The 23,219-nt window shown below is 42.0% G+C and overlaps 1 protein-coding gene across 1 annotated transcript in view; it reads left to right on the forward strand.

The window, feature by feature from the left end:
• The first annotated feature begins 1,590 nt into the window (after positions 1–1,590).
• The window catches only part of KDR (kinase insert domain receptor), a 45,566-nt gene continuing 23,937 nt past the window's right edge, over positions 1,591–23,219 (forward strand). The window contains exons 1-15 of the mRNA XM_004460599.5: positions 1,591–1,937; positions 5,329–5,422; positions 7,391–7,587; positions 10,542–10,672; positions 10,916–11,084; positions 12,088–12,227; positions 12,813–12,990; positions 14,368–14,482; positions 14,569–14,732; positions 17,032–17,188; positions 18,122–18,245; positions 18,787–18,895; positions 20,103–20,444; positions 22,564–22,710; positions 23,038–23,169. Coding sequence (XP_004460656.1) covers positions 1,871–1,937; positions 5,329–5,422; positions 7,391–7,587; positions 10,542–10,672; positions 10,916–11,084; positions 12,088–12,227; positions 12,813–12,990; positions 14,368–14,482; positions 14,569–14,732; positions 17,032–17,188; positions 18,122–18,245; positions 18,787–18,895; positions 20,103–20,444; positions 22,564–22,710; positions 23,038–23,169 — 2,266 coding nt within the window. The 5' untranslated portion in view covers positions 1,591–1,870. The remainder of the gene's footprint in view (positions 1,938–5,328; positions 5,423–7,390; positions 7,588–10,541; positions 10,673–10,915; positions 11,085–12,087; positions 12,228–12,812; positions 12,991–14,367; positions 14,483–14,568; positions 14,733–17,031; positions 17,189–18,121; positions 18,246–18,786; positions 18,896–20,102; positions 20,445–22,563; positions 22,711–23,037; positions 23,170–23,219) is intronic.

Genomic DNA, 23,219 nt, shown 5'->3' on the forward strand with positions numbered 1-23,219 from the left:
CATTATGTTAATTGTGTATTTTAGGAGGAGGGGTTTGGACTAGATATAGGGGAGAATAATAATTCCACCAATTCATCTTGCTGAAGGATAGTCTTTTCAGTTTCCATTAAAAAGCACCTGAGAAACTGAGTCACGGAGTACACTGTTGGGCTGGATTGTACAGTTGTGGGAATGCATAACAGTGATGGAGGATGGACTGATTTACAGCACAAATGTGAGAACATTCTCCCATGAACTATACAAATACACAATACAATACATGGTGTTAATAATAGGACTGTTTGTGGGAAAAATACACCTAATGTAAACTATGGACTACAGGCAGCAGTTATATTTCAATGATGTTCTTTCATCATCATTTGTAACAAATGTTCCACAACAATACAAGGTGGTGGTGGGGTCATGTATGGGAATCCTGCATGGTCTGCATGACTGTTTTGTAAACTCACAACTTCTCTTAAAAAACAAACGGGGAGTGGGGGGGGAGGGGCGGGGAGGAAGGGAGACATTAATCCATCTAGGAAGTAAGAGATAAAGGGATTTGGAAGATCCCTGTTTAATGAAGTTAGGGCATTTGATGTTACTCCCCGGGGGTGGGGAGAAATGTATAGAAAACAAGGAGCATTGTGGTCCGAGAGGAGGAGTAGCTCCCCTCCATCCAGCCAAGAACTCTACATCCGTGGTGACAGCTGTGAAGTTTGTTCAGAGTGGGCTGGGTAGCTAAGGTCTAGGAGCTTTGGCTTCCTTGCTCTCAGCTTCAGTGTTTCTTGGCTGGAAGCTCATCCTTTGAAAAGGGGCCTATCCAAGGGCCCAACAAGACTCACTGGGGGCTCCTTGTCGGTCAACACGTGGACAAAAGCCCTTTCTCAAGGAGGGCCTCCTGCGAGGGACTCGAGCCCCGGGTCCCTCCAGCTCCCTTGTGCACTGATGTAGGTGTTTGGCCCCGAGCTAGGCAGGGCCAAACTCGATGTTTGCAAACCGAAATGTCTTTTGGGGCTAGGCAGTTAACTTCAAAATAATTGAAGTCACCAGGTATAAGGGGAAATGGCAGGAACGTCCACTGGGAAAGTGTATTTTCTGACTAAAGGCATTCAGATGCAGAACTTTTAAACAGTACGAGCGTGCTGGCCAAACAAAACCCTCGTCACTGGCAGGACTCACTGCCAGCGTGCGACCCCGCAGACGTCTCGGCGTACGACCCGCCTCTTGCGGGATGCTGCAACCGGTGCTGGTCCTCAGCTTGCCTCGCGGTCCTTTTAGACGCGCGCTGCGGCGAAGACGCCTGCAGATTTGACGCTCGGAGTCCGCTACTAGCTTCATTTTATTTTCACCAGAAATGGAGTTGTGGCGTCGGGGACCTTTGGTCCCAGGCGACTCGAGGCCGGGCGTAGTCCGGGGCAGCTTGGGAGGTGGGGAAGCGCGGGGGGCGTGGGGAGCGCGGGAGGCGGGCGGGGGAGCCGGGGAAGCACCAGACCCTGCGAGGGGAGGGGCGGGCCGGGCCGCAGAGGGGCGCCCCACCCCAGACCCCGCCCCTCACGGCCCCGCCCCCGCGCTCTAGAGTTTCGGCCTCAGCTCCCACCCGGCACTGAGTCCCCGAACTCCGGGAGAGCCGGCGGTGTCCGCGGCCGCGTTCCTTTTCCGCGCACGGGACAGCACTTCCGCGCTGGAAAAAGCTCAGAGCCGGTGCCACAGCCCGGATATTCTCTTGACCGAACCCGCACACGTTCCTCTAGCCGCGGCGGGGGCCGGGGCATCCTCGGCCGCAGCGCTTCTAAATTCTCCGCTGCCCCGCGCTTTCATTGCGGGTCAGGTCGGCGGAGGAAGAACCCGCTCCCGGGTTCTGGGCGCGGCGCCCGGTGCGAGGTGCAGGATGAAGAGCGAGGCCCTGCTGGCCATCGTGCTGTGGCTGTGCATGGAGACCCGGGCTGTCCCCGTGGGTAAGGAGCCCACTCCTTGGGAGGGAGCCGAGAGGTAGGGTGCGGATGCGGGGAGGATCTGGAGACCTGATCTAACTTGGAGTCAAAGAGCTGGCGAGTTGGCAGAAACTGACACTTGGTGCTCTTTCATTTACCAGTGGGGAAACTGAGACCAGAGGTTGGCCCAAAATTGCCCAGCGAGTCGGTGGTCTCTAGAGTCCTAGCGCGGTGCCTTTTCCACGGCTCAGGGCTCTGCCTGGGGCCCCGGCTGGAGCGTGTCCTCCGGAGCCGACGCACCCTAGGGCTCCCGGGAGGCGGGGTTGGGAAGGTCCCGGGGGCAGGCGGGTAGGAAGTACCCCCGCAGGCGGGAATGCCCTGTGAAAAGTTGTCCGGCTGCGCGCATCCTCCTGGCCCGGGCGCAGGCAGGCTCTCCAGCCGGGGAAGGCAGCCTTGCAGGGACGCAAGTCCTGCGGTGTGGACGCACTGCGCCCTCCGCTTTGCCTCGGCGGGAGTGAAATGCGGACACCAGCCTGCCTGCTCCCTCTGAGCTCTAACAGACTTGCACAGCCGCTGAATGAGGTGGGGTGTCCGGGAAGACGGAAATCTTTTTTCCTTCCTTGGTGCAGGACGCCGCTGTCCTTGCAGAGTGGTAGTAGTGGTGGTGGGGGATTGGGGGCTTGGTCCCGGACCGTGTCAGCTGCTCCCAGGTGACAACGTGACAATCACCTTCCTAGCTAAAACAGTATTAACGTCTTTCAAAGAATTTTGGAGCTTGGGTAAGCGCAGGGTCAGAAGATAAGCACTCTGGGACTTCGTCCCCAGATTTAGCGGCTCCTAAGCCACCTAACCTTGCTGTCCCCTTCAAGATTAGGAAGCACACGTGCTTGGTGCGATAGCTGTGTGTGTGTGTGTTTAAGATTCCCAGATAATATTCTTTCGCTATAGCCGTAGTTTGCTGATTCCCAGATTTGTTGCCTTGGAAGGGTGAGAAGGGGTAAGAGCGGAGAAAGAAAACGAAGTCAAATAATGTAGATGAAAAATTTCATGTAGAGATAGAAAAGGCCCACACATCTTAAAGAAGACACTTGCACCCACAGTACCAAGATCATCTGTCTGTGGTTATTGAATTTTCAAACGATGACTTAGTTCTCCAGTCCCGGCTCTGCCATGGGCCCTCATTTGTCTTTGACAAGGCCCCTCTCACTCTTTTTATGGAAAGAGAATGAAGGTCTGGAGCATGTAGTTATTCTGTATCCCACAAAGAAATGAGTTGCTTTTAAGCCTGGGATGTTTCACAGTGCAGCAGTAGTAACTGTAAAAGGGTAGCCCTGAATGTAATGTTGAGGTTGCCCTTTTGGAGTGTGTGACTTAATTGGATTGGGCTGTAATTAGTGCCATCAAATTGTAGAGACAGAGGCACTGTTGTTTTTCCTTTCTGTCTTTGAGCTTGGAAGGGTAACTGCACAAATTAATTAATATGAGTTATGGGATTTGAAGAGTTTTTTTTTTTAAATTGTTGTGGCATATATATCTTTTATAGTAATTTCTTCAACATTTTTTTCCTGAAGAGTAGAACTCAAATTTGCCAACAAAAAAACTGAATGAAGCGTAATGGAGAAAAAAAGAGTGTTGGTCTACAGATATGAATTTTAAGTTATCATTATTGATAGCCTTGTTGAATAGATTTTTGTTGTGGACATGTGTCTAGAACAGTATGGTGCTGTCTTGGCTTCCTTTGTGAAATCTCCCTGCAAACTTTAAAAAAAAAAATTCTATAGAGGAAAATGTGTCTAGAATATGAGATGATCTGTGGCAATAATATGTGAGAGATCTTTAAGATTCTCTTATTTTGTCAGGGGGCTTGGGCATGTCATAACTTATTTAGAGCCTAGTCATTTTACTACCATTTTGTTTGCACATGGATGTTTCCAGATGAATGATTTCTCATTAGATCATTATGCAAGTTGTATTAAGTTGTTTTCAATGTGTTTTTCAACGTAGTGTTTTCCAGGCAAGTTTGAAATCTGTGCTTATCCAAATGAATTGTTTTCATTTTCATTTTCTTAGGCATTTTCTTAGGCAAAGTGGGGTTCCATTATTGGGAGGCTTTTCTTTGGCTTTTAAACATTTGCTTTATTGCTTGCATACTTTGGGGCAGCTGTTTCTTTTGCATTGTTGTGTTATTGATCATCAATCCCACAGTTATGCCAGCCACCTATTCTGTACATCTTTGTGTGTATGCGAGAACATGGACGATCAAAGGTTTGCTTTGCTTGTGGTTCATCAAGCTGGGGTCCGCACATTCAGTGCATTGGATATGTGCACTGGCTATTTGCTCATCCTCTCTTTATTATCCTCTCACACACTTGCTCACATTTACTCATACTCTATTTTCCCAACAAGGTCAATGCCATTTTAGGCCTAGAGAGTCATTTGTTTTTAGATGGTGAGAGTTAGAGATCACATTAAGTTTGGATTTGGATGCTTGCCGAGCTCTAGTCACTTTTTAAGCTGGTGTTTTGAAGATCCTGGTATCAGTTAAGACCCTAGCATGGTGCTTTTCCAAGATCTGGCTAGTTAGTTGGCAGAGAACTTAGTTTTTTTTTTTTTCTGTGGAGAGGTTTTTAGTAGGGTATTTTTCTGGTTAAGCCTTTAGTATATACAGGTTTTCTTGTGTTCCAAGGTTCATATAGGGATGAATCCAGAATAATAACTTGAGCATTCCTCAATTGTAATTCATTAGCATTACAATTTTTAAGTCCTGTTCTCTGAGGTAAAATTATTTTAATATGTATATAATAAAAGATTGGAAAATGTTTCCTCTTCCTCAAATCCTCTCCCTCAGTTTTATAATCTTTCTGAGGCATTATTTCAATCTCAGCAGTTCACTTACCAGAGGAAATGCACTAGAAAATTGGTAAAGGGAAATGAGACAGGTCCATCGACATTTCCACCCCCTCCAGGGTGCATAGATGAACAATATAGAAATCTCTCTAAGTAGTATTCATTAATCAGCAATTTAGTTAAATGTGTGCATCCCATGTGTTATAAGAAATGTCAGTGGGTCCTTTCCCAAGGGAATGAGATCATCAGATGAAGGTTCATTTGGTTTCAATGTCCCATATCCTTTTGTGAGACCTTGAAGTTGGCAATGGGGGAAAACAGGAACTCCACCCTAGCTCCATGAATTGCAGAACTGTTGTGCTGGTTTATGACCATCTGCCCATTCTTCCTGTTATGACACAGCTTGTGAACTTTTACTGGGAATGGTGAAAAGTAAATTCACGGTTTTATACAATGAATTGCTGAAGAGGCCTTCTAAAAGTATAGCATGTGCATTGCTTATGGAAGGTGTTTCCTATTGGATCCAACTCAGTGGCAGTGACATTCAATTTATTTACTTTGTTTCTAGGTTTACCCAGTGTTTCTCCTGATTCACCCAGGCTCAGCATACAAAAAGGCATACTGACAATTATGGCTAATACAACTCTTCAAATTACTTGCAGGTAAGAGCTCATTTTAGAGTCACATTTCCTGTTTTAAATAACTCATCATTTATTGAGGGAAAAATATTTCCATTAAAGCAGAATTATAATATGGTTGTAGCAGTTATTTGTAAGTAGGTTTTTAAGAACTGATGTAATAATTTTAAAGATTTTATTATTATATATTAGATCGTATTTGTTATAATATTGTGTTACATATGTTATAAATTGCATTGTATATATGTTAAAATATTTTTATAGTATGTGTATTGTCTTCTTCCAGAAATTTTGTATGATTTTGCTTATATTTTTCTCCTCCTATCCTCAGTCAACACACACACACACACACAAATGACCTGCACAATAGTAGAGTAGACCCTCAATAAATACTGAATGACTACATGAAGTTGAGGATATACCCTTAAGGGGTAGAGTTGAAAAAGTCTTGGGCCATATTTATTGCAGTCAGAATGGTTCTCCAACATCTTTTAACCTTTTCCAAGAACTTTATTTCATGATAAATTTCTGGCAATTTAGTATTCAGTCATGGATAATGGACCCATGCTCTGTTTTGATGCCTTGGAATGCCTCTCTTTGCACTTTCCAGCAAAAAGACTAGCCATTGATTTTTGCTAACTGGGGAACCAGACCGATTTGATTAGAAGAAGGCATCTTTAAAATTTGTTTTCCAGCCCCTACCCTGGGAGGAAGGATGGAAGACCTGGGGTGCAATATAGTGCAATGTGTGAACAATCTGGATGCTTCTCAGGAAAAAGTATTTTTGACAGAGATTGTGGTGGGCAGAGGCAATGTTGCCCTTTCAGAAGAGTGGTGGAGATCCACAAAAACCTTGGGCAGCTTATTGTCATTGCTGCTTCCTATTTGATGAATAGCAAGTGTGCAATACAAAGACACAGGGATCCATTTTAGATTAGAGAGGGTAGGTCACCAACACCCAGCCCTTGGGAAGAAACACAGTAGCAGAGCTGTTTCTTTAGCTTCGGTAGTAGCTCAAGACACATTTCCCAGGAGCTTTTCTTCTTTCTCACCCTCAAAAACAAAGGTTATTTAAAATCTCCGAAGATTCTACCCTCCCTTTTTAAGCTTTGCATAGACTTTCTCATGTTCTGAAAAAACCATGTTAGACGAGTCTGAGAAGTCACTTCATTGGAGTAGCTGTAACTTCATGTAAATTTCAACTTCTTTGAAGGAAGCGTCAATAATGTTATACTCTTCTTGATGTTGACTACCTTCCTAGGGGCCTTGTTGAGAAATAGTGTAATAAAAGTAATTTATGTTTCAATATGGTAGTTACAGTGTCCTCTGAGGTCTTTATATAGTCGCATCCTCTTCCATCCTTCCCTCTCCTCTACTTGAAGCTCCTGCTCCATCTCTTCTTGCTTCCCTGGCTTCCTTGGTATTCCCCTAATACTCTAGATATATGCCACCTCAGGGCCTTTACACATGCTGTTCCCTCTCCCTGGCATACTGTTCCTTCTGATAGCCACCTAGCCAGCTTTATCAAGCTCCCTCCCTTCAGAACTCTTCGCTCTTCTTTATGTTTGCTATGTTTTCCTTATAAACCTTTTATATGATGAATTTTGCTTATTTTATTTTTGATTGCCTAACCTCTCAAATTAGACTGAGGTTACATAATGGCATTAATTTTTGTCTAATTTGCTCACTGCTGTGTTCCCGGTCCTTAAAAGCATCTGGCACATAGTAGATGCTCAGCGAATATTTGTTGAACACATGAATGAAGGAATTAATAGAAAACTTAGGAATCTCTGTAAGTGATTTCTAGAGCTGAGCCCAGGGCTTTTTGCCACAGGCTGATTCAAACCATCATCTTTGGTAGGTGGCTTTGAATCTGTTTGCTGAGAGGTTTGTATAATAGTTTGAGAAGCAGACCTTCTGCCTGTGGCTTCTGAGACCCAGCCTCATACTGTGACATTCCACATTGCTACCTCCCTGAAATTGATTTTTCAGGGGACAGAGGGACTTGGACTGGCTCTGGCCCAACAATCAGAACTGCTCTGAGAAAAGGGTGGAGGTTACTGAGTGCAGTGGCAGCTTCTTCTGTAAGACGCTCACAATTCCAAAAGTGATCGGAAATGATACTGGAGCCTACGAGTGCGTCTACCGTGACACTAACACATCCTCAGTCGTGTATGTCTACGTACAAGGTAAGTGGTTAAGTAGAATTCATTTCCCACGTTGATTTACCCGTTATGAAACACAATAGACCCAAAGAGGAATCAAATACAACAAAAGGCTCTCTCTAAGGGCTATTTGCCAACCGGAAAATACAAAATTCTCTCCCAAGTCTTCGTCTGAGAAAGGAGGCTCACCGATTTGCCTGGAGGCAGGCCCCGGTACACCTCTTTTGCCAGTTAGTTTGGTTCTGATCTTTGTTTCTAAGGTAACTGTTGTGTTCAGAATTGACTATGGAGAGTCTTAAAGAGCCTCAGATGTTTGAGGAAAAAAACCTGCAATCTTTGAAAAAGATTTGGGGGTGAATATGGAGAGGTTTCTGTGGAGAGATAGGCTATCTACACCAGGGGAGGAGATTTACCCAAGCATGCACAAAGAAACAGGCAAGGGCTGTGAAACTTTTTGTTGTCTCTTCCAACTTGTATTTTATAAAAACAATTCTTATACTCTTGTGCAATTGAAGACACTGCTTCAAAGAGCCTTCTGAGGATAGCATTTCCCTTGCTTGTGTGGTCCGAGATCTTGGATGATATGCCAAATCTTTCTAGTGTTTGTAATTTGGGCTTGACACCATGGAGGCAAAGTTAACACCCATGTGCTGTAAAATAGTGTCACACATAGCTAGTATTTGTAATATGAGTTATGCTTTTTTTTTTTGTATTTAAAAAATCCTATACTAGCTTAATTTTCCTGTGAAAACCTAATTTAATAATATAACTTTGAGGGATAAAAGAGTTGGAAGGTATTGCTAATAGTTTGCTTGGATATGCTAAATATTTTTCTTTTCAGTGAAGATGAGCTTTAAAAAGACAGCTTATTTACATATTTATATACCCCTTTACATACCAGAGGATTTGAGGCAGGTGAAGATTTCTAAAATTTTTTTTTTTCTGGAAGCATCCTTTTTAGAGAATAAGAATTTCACCAGCTTTGAGAAACACACTTTTATATCCCCACTTACATTTCAGTAGTGCAGTATAGTCAGCGTATTAGAGAAATAGAGACCACATCAAAATAATATGTCACTCCTGGATTGCTCAATGTTTGTGAATTATTTTTTGCCCGGGGTAAGCACAGTCCAAGACAGACTTCTGTGCCCTCCTCCTCCCCTAGGAAGAATTTGAAAGAGACAAGACTTAGATCTTTGAGAATTTCTGGCTCCTTTTGATCTGGCAGTCTTGGGAGATCAGGCTTTCTCAGAAGATTGCAAGGATTTCCTGCTTTCAGCCTGTCTGGAAATACTACAAGATGAACCTCTCCTATAATATTTAGTTATTTCCTTCTCCCCAAGTCAGGAAACCTGGAGATGTGAAAACTCATTTCAGGAGTTATAATAAATATTTTATTTTGAGAGGATGGGTGGTTGTTTGGGTTTCTTTTGTTTATTTCCCTTATTGGGACACTGAAATAGAATTGATTTTCCAAATAGCTTCGGACTTACGTCAAAGGGTTAATTTAGCTTCCTAAGGCTAGTTCTGTAAGCAAGCTATGTTATATTTTCATAACATGTGTATGAAAGGTAGTTAATATTAAGAAGTAGCAATCCCTAGCACTGTTTATTTGCATATTACCAGTCTTTGGGTATGCCATCAAATTCCGCTTCCTGTTTGAAGCATCATGTTCTGGCAGCTGAGCTGTCCAAGATTTTGGCCATGAAGTTTAACAATGGGAAAGAAAAATTGGAGTATTCCCTGTGGACAGTTCTTTAATGTCCCCTCTGGTCTCCACCTTGCTTCCTTAGTCTTCTGACCCCATTCCTTATAGTGGCTGGAGCCAGGAAGTAGGCCCCTGGCCCCATAAGATAATGGCTATGGCATGTGGTAAGCTAGATTGGCTTCCTTTTTGTACTTTCCAGCTGGGAAGGAAATCAGACCTTTTGCTCTTGCAGGGAATTGGCTGCCTTTCTCCCCCCTGGGTTTAATTAACTCTTTCTTCACTTTGATTGACCAGTATGAAGCCCTGTGAAAATGTTCCATCAGGTGTGTAGGGCATAGCAAAATGAACCATTATCTCTCAGACATGTAAGCATGACTCCAGAGCACATCATCTTTATCTTTGGGGAATGGAGTAGTGTCCCAGCAGAGTATTAGCATTGTATGAACAATGTTTGAACTACATTAAAGTCTCTTTGGTTTTCTTCTTAGTCTTCTGCATGGTGCCTTTTCAAATTTTTGTCACTGAAGATATTCAACTAAACGCAGTATCTTCTAAACATTATTTTATGAAGAGTCTGGTGCCTAGTTTTCACAATCTTAAATTCATTAAACTTTTTCTTGAATGATTGAATTAAAAGTTGATGTTTATGAGATGTATATGATTCAGCATTTTTTCACTTCTTCATTTTCTTCATTAACAAGGAGAACTTGATTATGTCATTTAACTAAACTGTGTTCTTCTGTGTATCTTTCTGAGCACTGGAGGAACAATTGAGTTAGTTTTAGGGATTAGATGAGATAAAAGTACCTGGACAGAACTTTTTTGGAGTAATGCTTCCATAACTTGTTGAGCTGCCTTTTGTCTGTCATTTTATTTCTTTATTTTGAAATAAAGTTTGAATTTAAAAGGTTGATGTTTATTTCCTATGCATTTTAAAGTTCCTTTATGGATCATTCCTTTATTTTTGCAGCATCCCATTTAATGACCAATCTCTTAAAATTTGGAACCTATAAAAATAGGCTGTATTTTTGACCATCCTTGTGAAAGAAGTTAGTCTCATCCTGGGAGTTTTTCTTTCAAATAATATCCCTTCTGTTACATATCCTTTGAGCCCGATCTCTATCAGCAGACAACCCGTGGGTGTCTTTGCCTTTTGTGAGGTGTCCTTCCTAACCGTTCATCTCTCCTGTTGGAGTTTATGAACATGAAGGCTAACCAAGCTTTTATGTAACTTCCATTAACTGACTGATGGAATTGAATTTTCTTCTAGATTACAGATCTCCATTTATTGCTTCTGTTAGTGACCAACATGATATTGTGTACATCACGGACAACAAGAACAAAACTGTGGTGATTCCATGTCTTGGCTCCATTTCAAACCTCAACGTGTCCCTTTGTGCTGTAAGTTATACCTTCTTCTCTTACCTCTAAGTTTTCATAATTTTAAACTGATGTTAAGAGGGGTGGCCTGTCTATAATATCAACAATGAGTTTTGAAGTAGGAAGGGTCAAAATGACAATGAATAAAATAAAAAACGATTTATATTCCTAAAAATAAGACTTTTTTTTCAATGAGCATCTTACATGGTATTTCCCTTTGGGTAGCACTTGACTGTATGTTTGATATTTCTTTTTACTACCCAGAGGTATCCAGAAAAGAGGTTTGTTCCTGATGGTAACAGAATTTTTTGGGACAGCAAGAAAGGTTTTACTATTCCCAGCTACATGATCAGCTATGCTGCCATGGTCTTCTGTGAAGCAAAAATTAATGATGAAAGCTACCAGTCTGTTATGTACATAGTTGCGGTTGTAGGTAAGAGGCAATTCCTTTCCACATCATTAATATTAGGCAATAAAGACTGGCTTCTTATGTATCAATCCTGAAGATTAAGGTATGGAGTGAATAAGAGATATTGAGGGAAGTGGATTTGGCCCAACAGGTAGGGCACCTGCCTACCACACAGGAGGTCCACAGTTCAAACCCAGGGCCTCCCGACTCATGTGATGAGCTGGCTCATGTGCAGTGCTGATGTGCGCAAGGAGTGCCATGCCATGCAGGGGTGTCCCCCACATAGGGGAGCCCCATGTGCAAGGAGTGTGCCCTGTAAGGAGAGCTGCCAGGTGTGAAAAAAGTGCAGCCTGGCTAGGAATGACACCGCACACACAGAGAGCTGATGCAACAAAATGACGCAACAACAACAAAAAAGAGACAAATTCTGGGTGCCGCTGACAAGAATATAAGCGAACACACAGCAAATGGACACAGAGAGCAGACAACTGGGGGAGGTGGGTAGGAAAGGGGTGAGAAATAAAAAAATTTAAAAAAAAATATTGACAGCTATATTAGCTCATGATATGGTTTTGGGCAATTCATCACATCTCTTCTTCATCACCAAATAAACCCATGTGCAATTGAGTTTTTCTCCTTTCTTGCCAAGACCAAGGATTAAAAAGAATGCTGTCATAGTAGCACATTTTCTGAAAAATTTAGTATTCGGAGCATTACTTAACACCAATTCTTTTAATTATACTTATTTTGTGGAAAATTCAGCAATTCCCTAAAGCAGACGCCATTGCTCCAGGGCTCTTGACCACTCAATGTTTACTGTTTCCATCCACTGGGCTTCCATATCTTTGAGGTCCCTGTAGGCAGTGCCTGGTAAAAATCTCCCTTAAGCCATTTTCCTGGGAGTTACCAGGTATAGGTGAGGACTTCAGGGAAAAATATGACACATTTTACAGTTTTGAAAAACATGCGCCAAGTTATAGATATGTTTTTCCACTCACTTTCTGTTTCTCCAATTTACTCGCTCCAGGGTACAGGATTTATGACGTGGTTCTGAGCCCTCCTCATGGGGTCGAGCTGTCTGTTGGAGAGAAGCTTGTCCTAAATTGTACAGCCAGGACTGAACTAAATGTGGCAATTGACTTCAACTGGGAATATCCTTCTTTGAAGGTAACACTAACAATTCAAAGCCAAACCTCTAAATGCTTCTATAGTAAACCCGAAGGCAGTAATGCCTGAGAGAGATAAGGTTCACTCTGGCCAGATAAAATGGAAGGGTCTTAACACACAGACACAAAGACACACACACTCCCCCCCACACACAAAGGGGATTGCAGAACATACAGCACCCATGGAAAAAAGGTGCAATGCCAAGAACTCTGTTCCTGTTGTGAACCTAATTTTCTGTAGGAAATTACATCTCTCCATGTTGTTTTATATTCCTGTTCTGCAAAGTCCTTGACCTATTTCTCTTTAAAAGACACATGTCTTGGATAGTGGTATCTTTGCTTAGGACTGCAGTTTTTAGTCACCTTATTCTCTCTATGTGAGATTTATAAAACCTTAATTTAATTGGTTACATTTATTTCTCCTGACACCAAATGCAGTTGTCATCAACATAATGTTAAAAATTCTGGAATCCCTGTTATTAGTATGAAATAAGGTTCGCCAAGAGCCAGGACACGATTTTGTCGCTATCTGAGTATCTGGGGAATGCTGTACTGGGCTTTGGAAATGAAGTAAATTCTTTTTCAGCATCAGCATAAGAAAATTATAATCCGGGACATAAAAACGCAGTCTGGCGTTGAGACGAAGACATTTTTGAGCACCTTAACAGTAGAGGGTGTAACGCGGAATGACCAAGGGTGGTACAGCTGTGCGGCGTCCAGCGGGCGAATGACCAGGAAGAACAGCACATTCGTCAGGGTCCATGGTAAGATAAGATCTCCTTTGGAATTACGATGTGCCTTGAAAAGTGAGGCAGCTTAAATAAATTTAGGTCAGCTAGTGATTCCTATTACATGCATTCAGCAGATATTTTTGGATCCTGCTGAGGAGCCCATATGACCTAGAACAAAGTTTTGGAGTCAGAGAGACATGGGTTCAAGATAAAATGAGCTAATATAATATGTGCTTACTTAGTATTAGTTGTTGTTGTTATTATGATTTCATAGGTATGGTAGTTTTTAAAATTTCATTTTGTTGCAAGGCTCTGTATGGGCTTTGCCATTGGGATACCAATTCAATTACTTGTTATGGGACTGTGTGCAAATCACTTTATTTCTCATTTATTCTCTTTTGTTTGTATAAGTGTTTCAGTTTAGTGGTCATTTATATGGCTCCCTACTTTCAGGCCTGGATAAGGATTTTGAAGTTCATAGAATGGGAAGGCATAGAAGGGTTTTGAGTAGAGGGCAACATGCTATGGCTAGCATTTTTATAGGATTGCTCTGTTTGCTATATGGAAAATACACTGTAGGGTAGTAAGGATAAAGATAGGGAAACCAGTTAGAAGGCTAATTGTGGTAATCCAGCTGAGAAGATTGTGGGTGGCTTGGAAAAGAGTGGTAGAGGTAGAGGGGGAAAGAACTGATCTGATTCTAGATATATTTTAAATGTAGAGCCAGCAGCATCTGCTGGTGGATTCACTGGCTGAGGGGTGAGAAGGAAAATGACTGAAGATGCCTTCTGAGTTTGGGCATGAACAGCTGGGTGAATGATGGTGCCATTTAACTCAGTTGGGAAAGATTGAAATTGGGGGAAACAGTGTTGAGTAGGTTTATTGGGAAATGCTCATTAGACGTTCAAGTGGAGATGTTTAATATGTAAACCTGGAATTCAGAGGAGTCAGGAGAGGAGATAGAAATTTGAGTGGTCTATAAATGGACTTTAAGCTTTGAGGCTAAAGGAAGGTATAGAGAGAAGAGTTCTAAGGCCTAAGCCTGGGACATGCCAGCCCATGGGAGGGTATATATTGGATGTCATGGGAGTAGAGGAGAAGGGGGGTACACAGGTGTCCCTGGGCAACTTAGAGAAAGCTTCACAGGGAAGCAGATGCTTGAATTGAGACTTGAGCAATGAGTGGGCCTGGGGGACCACACTTGGTGAGAGAGAAGAGCAAATGCAAAGACTGGAGCTGTGGGAAAAACTGGAATGTGACTTAGAGAAAGGTCATATGGGGAATGTCTGAGCTGTAGCAATTCAGACCCTGAAGGTATTTGAATTTTTCATTTGAACCGAAAAACTAAACCAAATGACCATATACAATACATTGACATTTATGAAAATAATTGCTTTTATTTTCTTACAGAAAAACCGTTTGTTGCTTTTGATAGCGGCATGGAGTCTTTGGTGGAAGCCACACTGGGAGACCGTGTCAGAGTCCCTGTGAAGTGTCTTGGTTACCCACCTCCTGAAATAAAATGGTAACTATTGAAGGTAAATGCAAAGCATTGTTTCATAGGAAAGAAAATCCTTAGATTATTCAAATTCCTGGGATTTATTTTTGTAGGTACAAAAATGGAAGACCCATTGAGTCCAATCACACAATTAAAGTGGGGCATGCACTGACGATTATGGAAGTGAGTGAAAAAGACACTGGAAATTACACAGTCATTCTTACCAATCCCATTTCAAAAGAGAAGCAGAGCCACGTGGTATCTCTGGTTGTGAATGGTGAGTCCACTCAGTTTTTCCTTTCTGTCCAAAATTTATTATGGGAGTATGAGTTTGTCTTCTTAAATAGCCAAGCCACCATTCCTTTGTCTCCTGATGCCCCCTTCTCACCATGAGTGGGGCTCCTATGTATATAAATGATCCAGGGCACTGAGGATGAAATGAGGTTTAGGGCAGTGTGGTGTGGACACATTTGCTTGAGTGGTCATATAAATGAGACATTTGGTCAAATGCAGAATTAAAGTAGATGGTACCCTTGATGGCTAACTTGTGAAATAAGAATGCCTACAGGAGCAGTTGTCAAGCCTATGTTGAACTGCCTTTATTTTCTCTTGTGGAATTGCACACCTGGTATGCAGATGTACAGAGGGAAGAAGCAAGGCTCGTCTCCTTGCATTTCATGAGTAACCTCTAGTTTTGTAGTTTGATGTACAGGTGGGCTACAACTCACAACTCAGAAGGCTTTTGCAGGTTTACACTGTTGGCTCAGTCAGAAACCTTTTTTTGGAGTCCAGGATCTGACTCTGAATCTGTAAAGGGAAGATAATACGTTTTATTTTGATTTAAGGATGGTTATTTGAACTTTGTTTTCCCAAATCGAAAGACATAAATAAATGTTCTTGGGGAGGACAAAGGGTGCCCTGGTCAAGTAAGTGTGGGAGGTGCTAAGTTCATGTAAATGCAGGTTTCTTGACTGTAGGATTTCTCAGGGCTTTTAATATGCAAATACATGCTACCATTCTATAGGAGGAGAGGCTTGGAGGACTCAGGGCTTAACAAAGTTATTTAATCAGAGCACCATCCCCCCACCACGTCCAGTAATGTCTTGCTCCAAACAGTTTGAAAAAATGCTTCTCAGTTGTAATTCTTTCTTCTCCCTACTGGCGTGACGTATTAAAATTTCAAGGTCTTTCCTCATGACATTAAGTTGGGCATCCCCCATGTGTCCTACTACCCCTCCATAGGTGTCATGAGCTTGGCTTTGTTTCTTTCCTGGGAGATTAGCTTCAGGAAATATTTATAGATAACAGGTTCCAGGAAGGCTGTTTAGGAGCAGAGCAGGAGTAAAGTATTTGGGAGGGGAGAGAAACTGGAAAGCTCATAAGTAGGATGGGGAGTAGGAAATGAATGAGAAAGACATAAAAATGGCTAGTGAGTAACTCCATCTCTTCAATTCATGAAGTCATTAAGCATTTGATTCTTTCCAGCATTTACCCTGGTATATGAAATTAACATGAAAAAGAGAGTCAGGAAAAAATATCATCGGAGAGTTTAGGTTGATAGTGATAAGAAAACAGTTTCACATGATTGATTTTGGTGCCAAAAAAGAAAGAAAAAAAGAAAAGAGGGAGGAAGGGTGGGGTGGAAAGAAAGAGAAAAAGGCAGCTAGTGGTGGTAGTGAGGCATTATATAATGATTTATACCTTCCTTTATAATGTGGTGGTGAGTGCTTAGGTTCGGAAGCCAGAGTGTCTATGTATGTTCCTGGTTCAGCTACTTATTAACTGAGTGACACAAGGCAAGTCATTTAACTTCTCTGTGTCTCATTTTTTTCACATGTAAAGTTAAAATAGAGGACAGTAGTATTTGTAAGGATTAAACTATGGGTGGATTCTTAGGGGAGCATTGCCCTCATCTTGTGAAACTGGGAGACAGGGTAGACAGACAAACTGAGGCAAGGGTTGCAACACTGGCACAAAGTTCCGCAACTGATTGGTAGGTAAACTATCCCACTAGAACTCAGGTCTCCTGTTCCTGGGTCTATATATTCTTTGAAAAAGAAAATGAGGGCAAAATCATATGTTTAAACAACCCAAGTGTCCATCAATGGATGAATGGACAAAAAAATGTGGTGTATGCATATAGTGGAATAATGTTCAGCCATAAAAAGGAAGGAAGTTCTGATACAACATGGATGAACCTCATGTTGAGTGAAATAAGCCAGACATGAAGGGACAGATATTGTATGACCTGACATCATTAGAATATGCAAATTCATAGAGTTCAGAATTAGAATACAGGTTACCAGGGCCAAGGGTGGTGAGTTAGTGCTAAATGGGTTCAGAGTTTCTGTTTGGGGTGATGGAAAAGTTTTGGTAATAGATGGTGATGATGGTAGCATAACTTTGTGAATGCAATTATTAATACCACTGAATTGTATACTTGAATGGGTTAAAATGGGAAATTTTAGATTGTGTATCTTACCACAACTAATTTTTTAAAAGTTGTATGCTTAAAAAACCCTCGACTTTCCATTCCTCAAAGCTGACTATTCACAAGTTGCTTTCCCCATGTATAGTCCCGCCACAGATTGGTGAGAAGTCTCTGATATCTCCCGTGGACTCCTACCAGTATGGCACCACGCAAACACTGACGTGCACGGTCTATGCCGTTCCTCCCCCGCGCCACGTCCACTGGTATTGGCAGTTGGAGGAAGACTGTGCCTCTGGCCCCGAGTGAGTAGTCATGTGCTCTTTTTTCCCATCGTTTTGCATTTCTTAGAGCCAAGCTGTGTTATGACTCCATTCTAAACCAGGAAGGCTATCTCTAAGAGAATTCTCTCTCAAGTGGAACCCTTCATCTTTCTTTGCCTCTTAAGTTTTAGGAGATGTCTTTGCACAGGGCACCCCACTTTGGGATTAGCTGGCCTCCTTTCCTTCGTGTCTCCTCTTGGGTCAGCCCCTATGTACACCTCACCAAATGCAAGCCTTTTGCTCAGTTTGCTAATTGCCAGTCTCTGGGTTTTCTCCTTTTATCCATCAACTGGTGAATGCCGCTTTGCTCCTTCTTATCTGTGAGAAGGTCCTTCTCTCAGAGGAAGTGCTGATGGATGTCAGGGAGCGATAGACCTAGCCTAGCCCTCAGAGTCTCAGACCCTGCTTATCAGGTCCTCACACAACTCCAGACATCCTTAGGGGAAAAAAACACAACAACAACCAACCCACCACCACCACCACCCTAAGCAGTCCACTTCCTGTTGTTGTTTTTGAAATGGCCACAACTAGTTTCTTCCTCAGCTGCTTGATCATTTCCTACACAAAGGCCACAGTCCCAGAGAAGTTTCTTTAAGAATCCCAGTGGCTTCTTAGTTTCCTTGTCTTCCTTTGAACTAAATTAACTTGAATTGTCTTGTCGATCCAATTTATGAATGGAAGTTTGTTCCCAGAATAGCGCCTTCCCTCCTGTATCCTGAAAGAATCTACCAAGAACCCTTTCCTTCATTGCTTCAGGGCTATTTTTATATAAATTGGCACAAAGTCTTGTTAACATGGTAGGCTGCATTGAAAGTTGTTTCTAGGAACATTAATAAGCAAAGACTTGACTGTTTAATATTGATTTGAATGAAAAAAACCTAAATCATAACATGATCTATTATCTCTTTATTATAGCGAGCCTTTCTTAATGGCAAACCTATATACTTGTAAAGGATGGAGAAATGTGGAGAACTATCATGGGGGGAATAAAATTGAAGTCACCAAAAATCAGTTTGCCCTAATTGAAGGAAAAAACAAAGTGAGTTTGAAGTTCTTTAATTTGAAAGTCCATGTCTCTCTCTTATTTCTTAAATGAAAGGATGATAGAGTAATATGGGAGGAATACTGGTGATTGGTAATCAAATAAATTAGATTATAAAATAGATTAGTAATCAAATAAACTAGATTATAAAATCCTAGCGTATTAAGTCAGTTTGAAAACACCATTGACTATAACACTATTATTAGCTTCTCATAGAAAAACAAAACACATATGCTATTAAGTCTATACGTCTCTTGTAAAGTGATTCTGATTTTATAAACATGAAAATGAGAAAATGTATATTATGTATTAAAATACATCACTTATTATCTATTTCCCAAAGCTCGTTTTGTGTGTGTGTGAGCTACATCAGCATATCATAATTGCATAGATTTGAGAGTGGTCAGTGTAGTTGTATGAGTTGAGTAGGGGGTAGCAGCAGTTGTGGGGACTGATGAATTTTAGTCTTAGTACATATACACAAATACAGCTTCCATTATTTATGGCCTGGGTTTGTTTTTTTTTTTTTTCCCCACAGACTGTAAGTAGCCTTGTTATTCAAGCAGCAAATGTGTCTGCATTGTACAAATGTGAAGCTGTCAACAAAGCCGGGAGAGGAGAGAGGGTGATCTCCTTCCACGTGACCAGTAAGTGCTCCAATCTGGTGGGATGGGCTGGGTCTCTCTCAGAGTGGGTGCTAAGCAGTGTGATCCTCTGGAGCCCTTGCCAGTCTCTCGTGAGTGGCATGGTGTCTAGGACAAGGACCTGGTAGCCTTTGGGCGTGCGTGAACTCACGACATCTGTCTTCAATGGAGAGAGAATACTTTCGCACATCCCGTTAAACCACATGTCCTGTGTCATATTTATGTCTACATAATCAGATTCTAGCACAATATTTGGCTTATTGGGTTCAAGGAGTTTTGATGGACTTGCTGAGGAATTGAAGAGGTTGGATTTTCTGGAGGTGATCGTAATGACACAGGAGCAGGACCCTCTCGGCACTACTGATTTATTTATTTATTTACTCATTCATTCATTCATTACACACACACACACACCCTTTGTCTGCTCTCTGTGTCCATTCGTTGTATGTTCTTCTGTGGCTGCTTCTATCCTTATCAGTGGCACCAGGAATCTGTGTCTCTTTTTGTTGCATCTTCTTGCTGTGTCAGCTCTCCATGTGTGCGGCACCATTTCTGGGAAGGCTCCACTTTCTTTTGCGCTGGGTGGCTCTCCTTATGGGGTGCACTCCTTGCGCGTGGGGCTCTCCTACGCAGGGGGCACCCCTACATGGCACGGCACTTCTCGCATGCATCAGCACTGCGTGTGGGCCAGCTCCACATGGGTCAAGGAGGCCCTGGGTTTGAACCTCCCATGTGTTAGGCAGATGCCCTAACCACTAGGCCAAGTCCGCTTCCCTACTGATTTTGCATTTTCATCTCAATTTTAAGGTTCTGTTTTTGCTGACTTGATTGGATAAAATATATTTGTCTGGGCTAATTAATTGCGTAAGTGTAGGTTTAATGCCACTGAGTGTTATATGTTAACGGGGAACTGATTTTTAAAATACCATGTTGTGATTAGATTTTGTGCTTTGGGTATGTTATTATCTTACAAACTGGGTTTAGGGCTCAACAAGGAGATTTGATAAATATCTGGGAAATTCAGGCCAAATAGTGCATTTTGTGACCTAAACTGTCTAGTTTGGTTTTCTCCTTGTGTTATATTGTCTGGGATGACCAGAGTTTCACTTCTCTTGGTACTTTATAGTCAAGGTCTGAAGGCAACAGGAAAACAATCATGTACTGCACAAAGTTAAATCGCCATTCTCTAACAATGGGTTTTTAATTTCAGGGGGTCCTGAAATTACTTTGCAACCTGTCTCCCAGCCAACTGAGCAGGAGAGTGTGTCTCTGTGGTGCACTGCCGACAGAACTATGTTTGAGAACCTCACGTGGTACAAGCTTGGCCCGCAAACTCTGCCAGTCCATGCGGGAGTATTGCCCACACCCGTTTGCAAGAATCTGAATGCTCTTTGGAAAATGGATGCCACCGTGTTCTCTAACAGCACAAGCGACATTTTGATCTTGGAGCTCCAGAATGCATCCTTACGGGACCAAGGGGACTACGTCTGCTTTGCTCAAGACAGGAAGACCAAGAAAAGACATTGTGTGGTCAGGCAGCTCACGGTCCTAGGTAGGGGAACAGCTCTGTCCAGAAGCAGTTGGAATGCCTTTAATGTTGTGCTGTGTGGTGCTGTGTGAAGGTTACTGTCCTCTAGGAGCTTGCCAAGTACACTCTTGAACATCTGTCTTCCCTGAAAGCCCCCTAGGCAGAAAGAAGGTAGCAGTGATGAAGTGATGTTTTAAAAAAAGAGAAAATGCCATGGTTCTTGCCAGCCCTGAGGGTAGGGTAATTCACTTGTGTCTGCAAGGGATTAGCCTGAACCTGGAAACTTTCTGTCTTGTTCACTTTATTCTTGGGCATTCATTTAATTAAATAGACACATATTTATATAATACCTGCTGTGAGCCTTGAGAGTTCCTAAATATCACAGTGTTGAACAAAATGGACAGGAAGTGGCTCCTGCCCTCAGAGCTCACAGAGAACAACCCACCGGGCAGCCAAAGCATATGAGATCTCTGTTGTCTATTCTGTGTCCTGCTGTAGCTCCCCTCCTAGAACATTCTCAGGCTGGGTGCTCAGTAAGCAATCTGCTGTATGAAGAGTGTGATGATGGGGTGAATTTAAGACTTACGAGAATCTACAGGCAGGGTACTGCATGCTGCTTGTGCCCCTGGCCTATAATATGTGGTCCAGCATGGCTCAAGGTCAATGAAACGATCATTTTAGTTAGCCGATGGCTTTGTAAATTCCACATAGAGCAATTGTCTATGTAACTTTCTTCCTTGCACAAAAGCTCTACAGCCACAGCTCTATATCTGGGGAAATGAGGCAAATTGAGAAGTTTCCATTTGTGACAGCTCTCTCCTTTTTCTCCTCCTTTCAGTGGTTTCTTCCCAGTTCCTACCCTGTCCTCTATTTTTCACTGTTAGGGAGGGGAGATACCCAGGTAAACTAATTTATATCAAATGTTAGAGGCATGACACCTTTAGTGGCCTTGGCATATTTTAAGAAGTTTCTTCAGACAGACACTTGCATAGATAGATATGCTAGTTTTAGGACTTCAGGTGTCAGAAGAAGAGATATTTTTGGGGAAAGTCATCCCCTGGGCCCTTCCATTCACACTCCATATATGCTGATATATTTTCTGTTGACATTGGTGGCTGGTCTGGCTTCAAGCTGACAGAAGAATTCAGGAAGAGATATGAAGGAAGCTCCTAGCCTTGCCATGCCCAGGAAATACATGCTCACAATTAGCTGGACTTCTTCCCTAAGGATCCCTAAGTTGTTTTCTAAAAATTATTCTTAGAAACAGACTGAAGACAGTACATTTGCTTAAACCCTAGTATAGTGCACTTTTGAGATAACCTCATTTTATTAAATATTGAAGTAGGATTCCATCAGCATGATTCTTATTGATAGTCAGTTGGTTTGAACAAGATATTTCCATAGCTTTTTGATGATTTGAAGGAAAAGGTTAAATCTAAAGTTTGACTGTACAAATGCCTAGAGGATTCATTTTCTTTAAACCCTTACTTTCCTTTGAATATTGTTTTGTTTGTGTTTTAGTAAAAATAGCATTCACCTGATCTTTTGGGTTAATCTATTAGTTGTTCAATAGTTTACTTAAGTTGTAGGAACTTGCACAAAACTTGGACAAGTTGTTTAACTCCCTGCACTGCAGTTATTTCACTTGCAAAATTAGGCTAATCCTCCTGTCCTGTCTGTCCTATAGGATGGCCAGCAAGTAATTGAAATAGCATAAATGAGTTTTGTAAAAACTGAGGTGCCAAATAAATATAAGGCATTCTTTGTGTGTGGAATTATCCCAAAGGTTGACACTTTCCAAGAGAAACATGGTGCGGAGTTAGTTCTAGGTGTCACTAGATAGAACTTCCATGGGAGGAGTTCCCTTGGGAAGCCATGTCTGATTAGAGGAAAAATCTATAAAGGTGACCCTGACCCTTTATTTTGTGATGTTAGAATAGCTAATATGAATGTTCAAAGAGATGCAGTAATCCGTATGAACTGTCTTGAATTAACTTAAATCATTTAACTCAGTGACCAATGCTACTTTCATCAACTTCAGCATATATATATTCAGTTTAGTAAATTACCAATAGTTTACTGATACTAAAACCATTTCAAGTTATAACTAAATGTTCTGTGATTTTCTTTTTTATGTGCATAGAACGTATAGCACCCATGATCACAGGAAACTTGGAGAATCAGACAACAAGTATTGGTGAAACCATTGAAGTGTCCTGCACAGCGTCTGGGAACCCCCCTCCACAGATTACATGGTTTAAAGATAACGAGACCCTTTTTGAAGACTCAGGTGAACAGAACTTTGTCTATCTATCTTTGATTGCAGAATTTTCCCAGAGATTGTATCTAAAACAGGTAATTTAAAAATTTGTTTTAGGTAGGAAAAACCATTGTACATGCCTGGCTCATTTCATGGACATGAAGTCAGAGGTCTCATAAGCTTTGTTGAATTTTCATGGAAGCCGGGGGAGATCAGTCAGCAGCTGATCCCACATGACTCTTAACAGTTAGATAATAGCCCAACATGAAGGGCAGCATTTCTATTTTAAAAATTTCTCCTGGAAAATCCCACCAGAGCTTATTGTAAATAAGAATAATGCCTTTCACCCTCTCTTAGGCATCGTATTGAAGGATGGAAATCGGAACCTAACTATCCGCAGGGTGAGGAAGGAGGACGAAGGTCTCTACACCTGCCAGGCTTGCAGTCTTCTTGGATGTGCAAAAGCAGAGGTCTTCTTCATAGTAGAAGGTCAGTGAGAATTCATAGACACGTCAAGTGGTTTTTGAAAACTGGCCTGT

The sequence above is a fragment of the Dasypus novemcinctus genome, chromosome 1 (genome assembly GCF_030445035.2).
Source record: "Dasypus novemcinctus isolate mDasNov1 chromosome 1, mDasNov1.1.hap2, whole genome shotgun sequence".
Taxonomy (NCBI): Eukaryota; Metazoa; Chordata; class Mammalia; order Cingulata; family Dasypodidae; genus Dasypus; species Dasypus novemcinctus.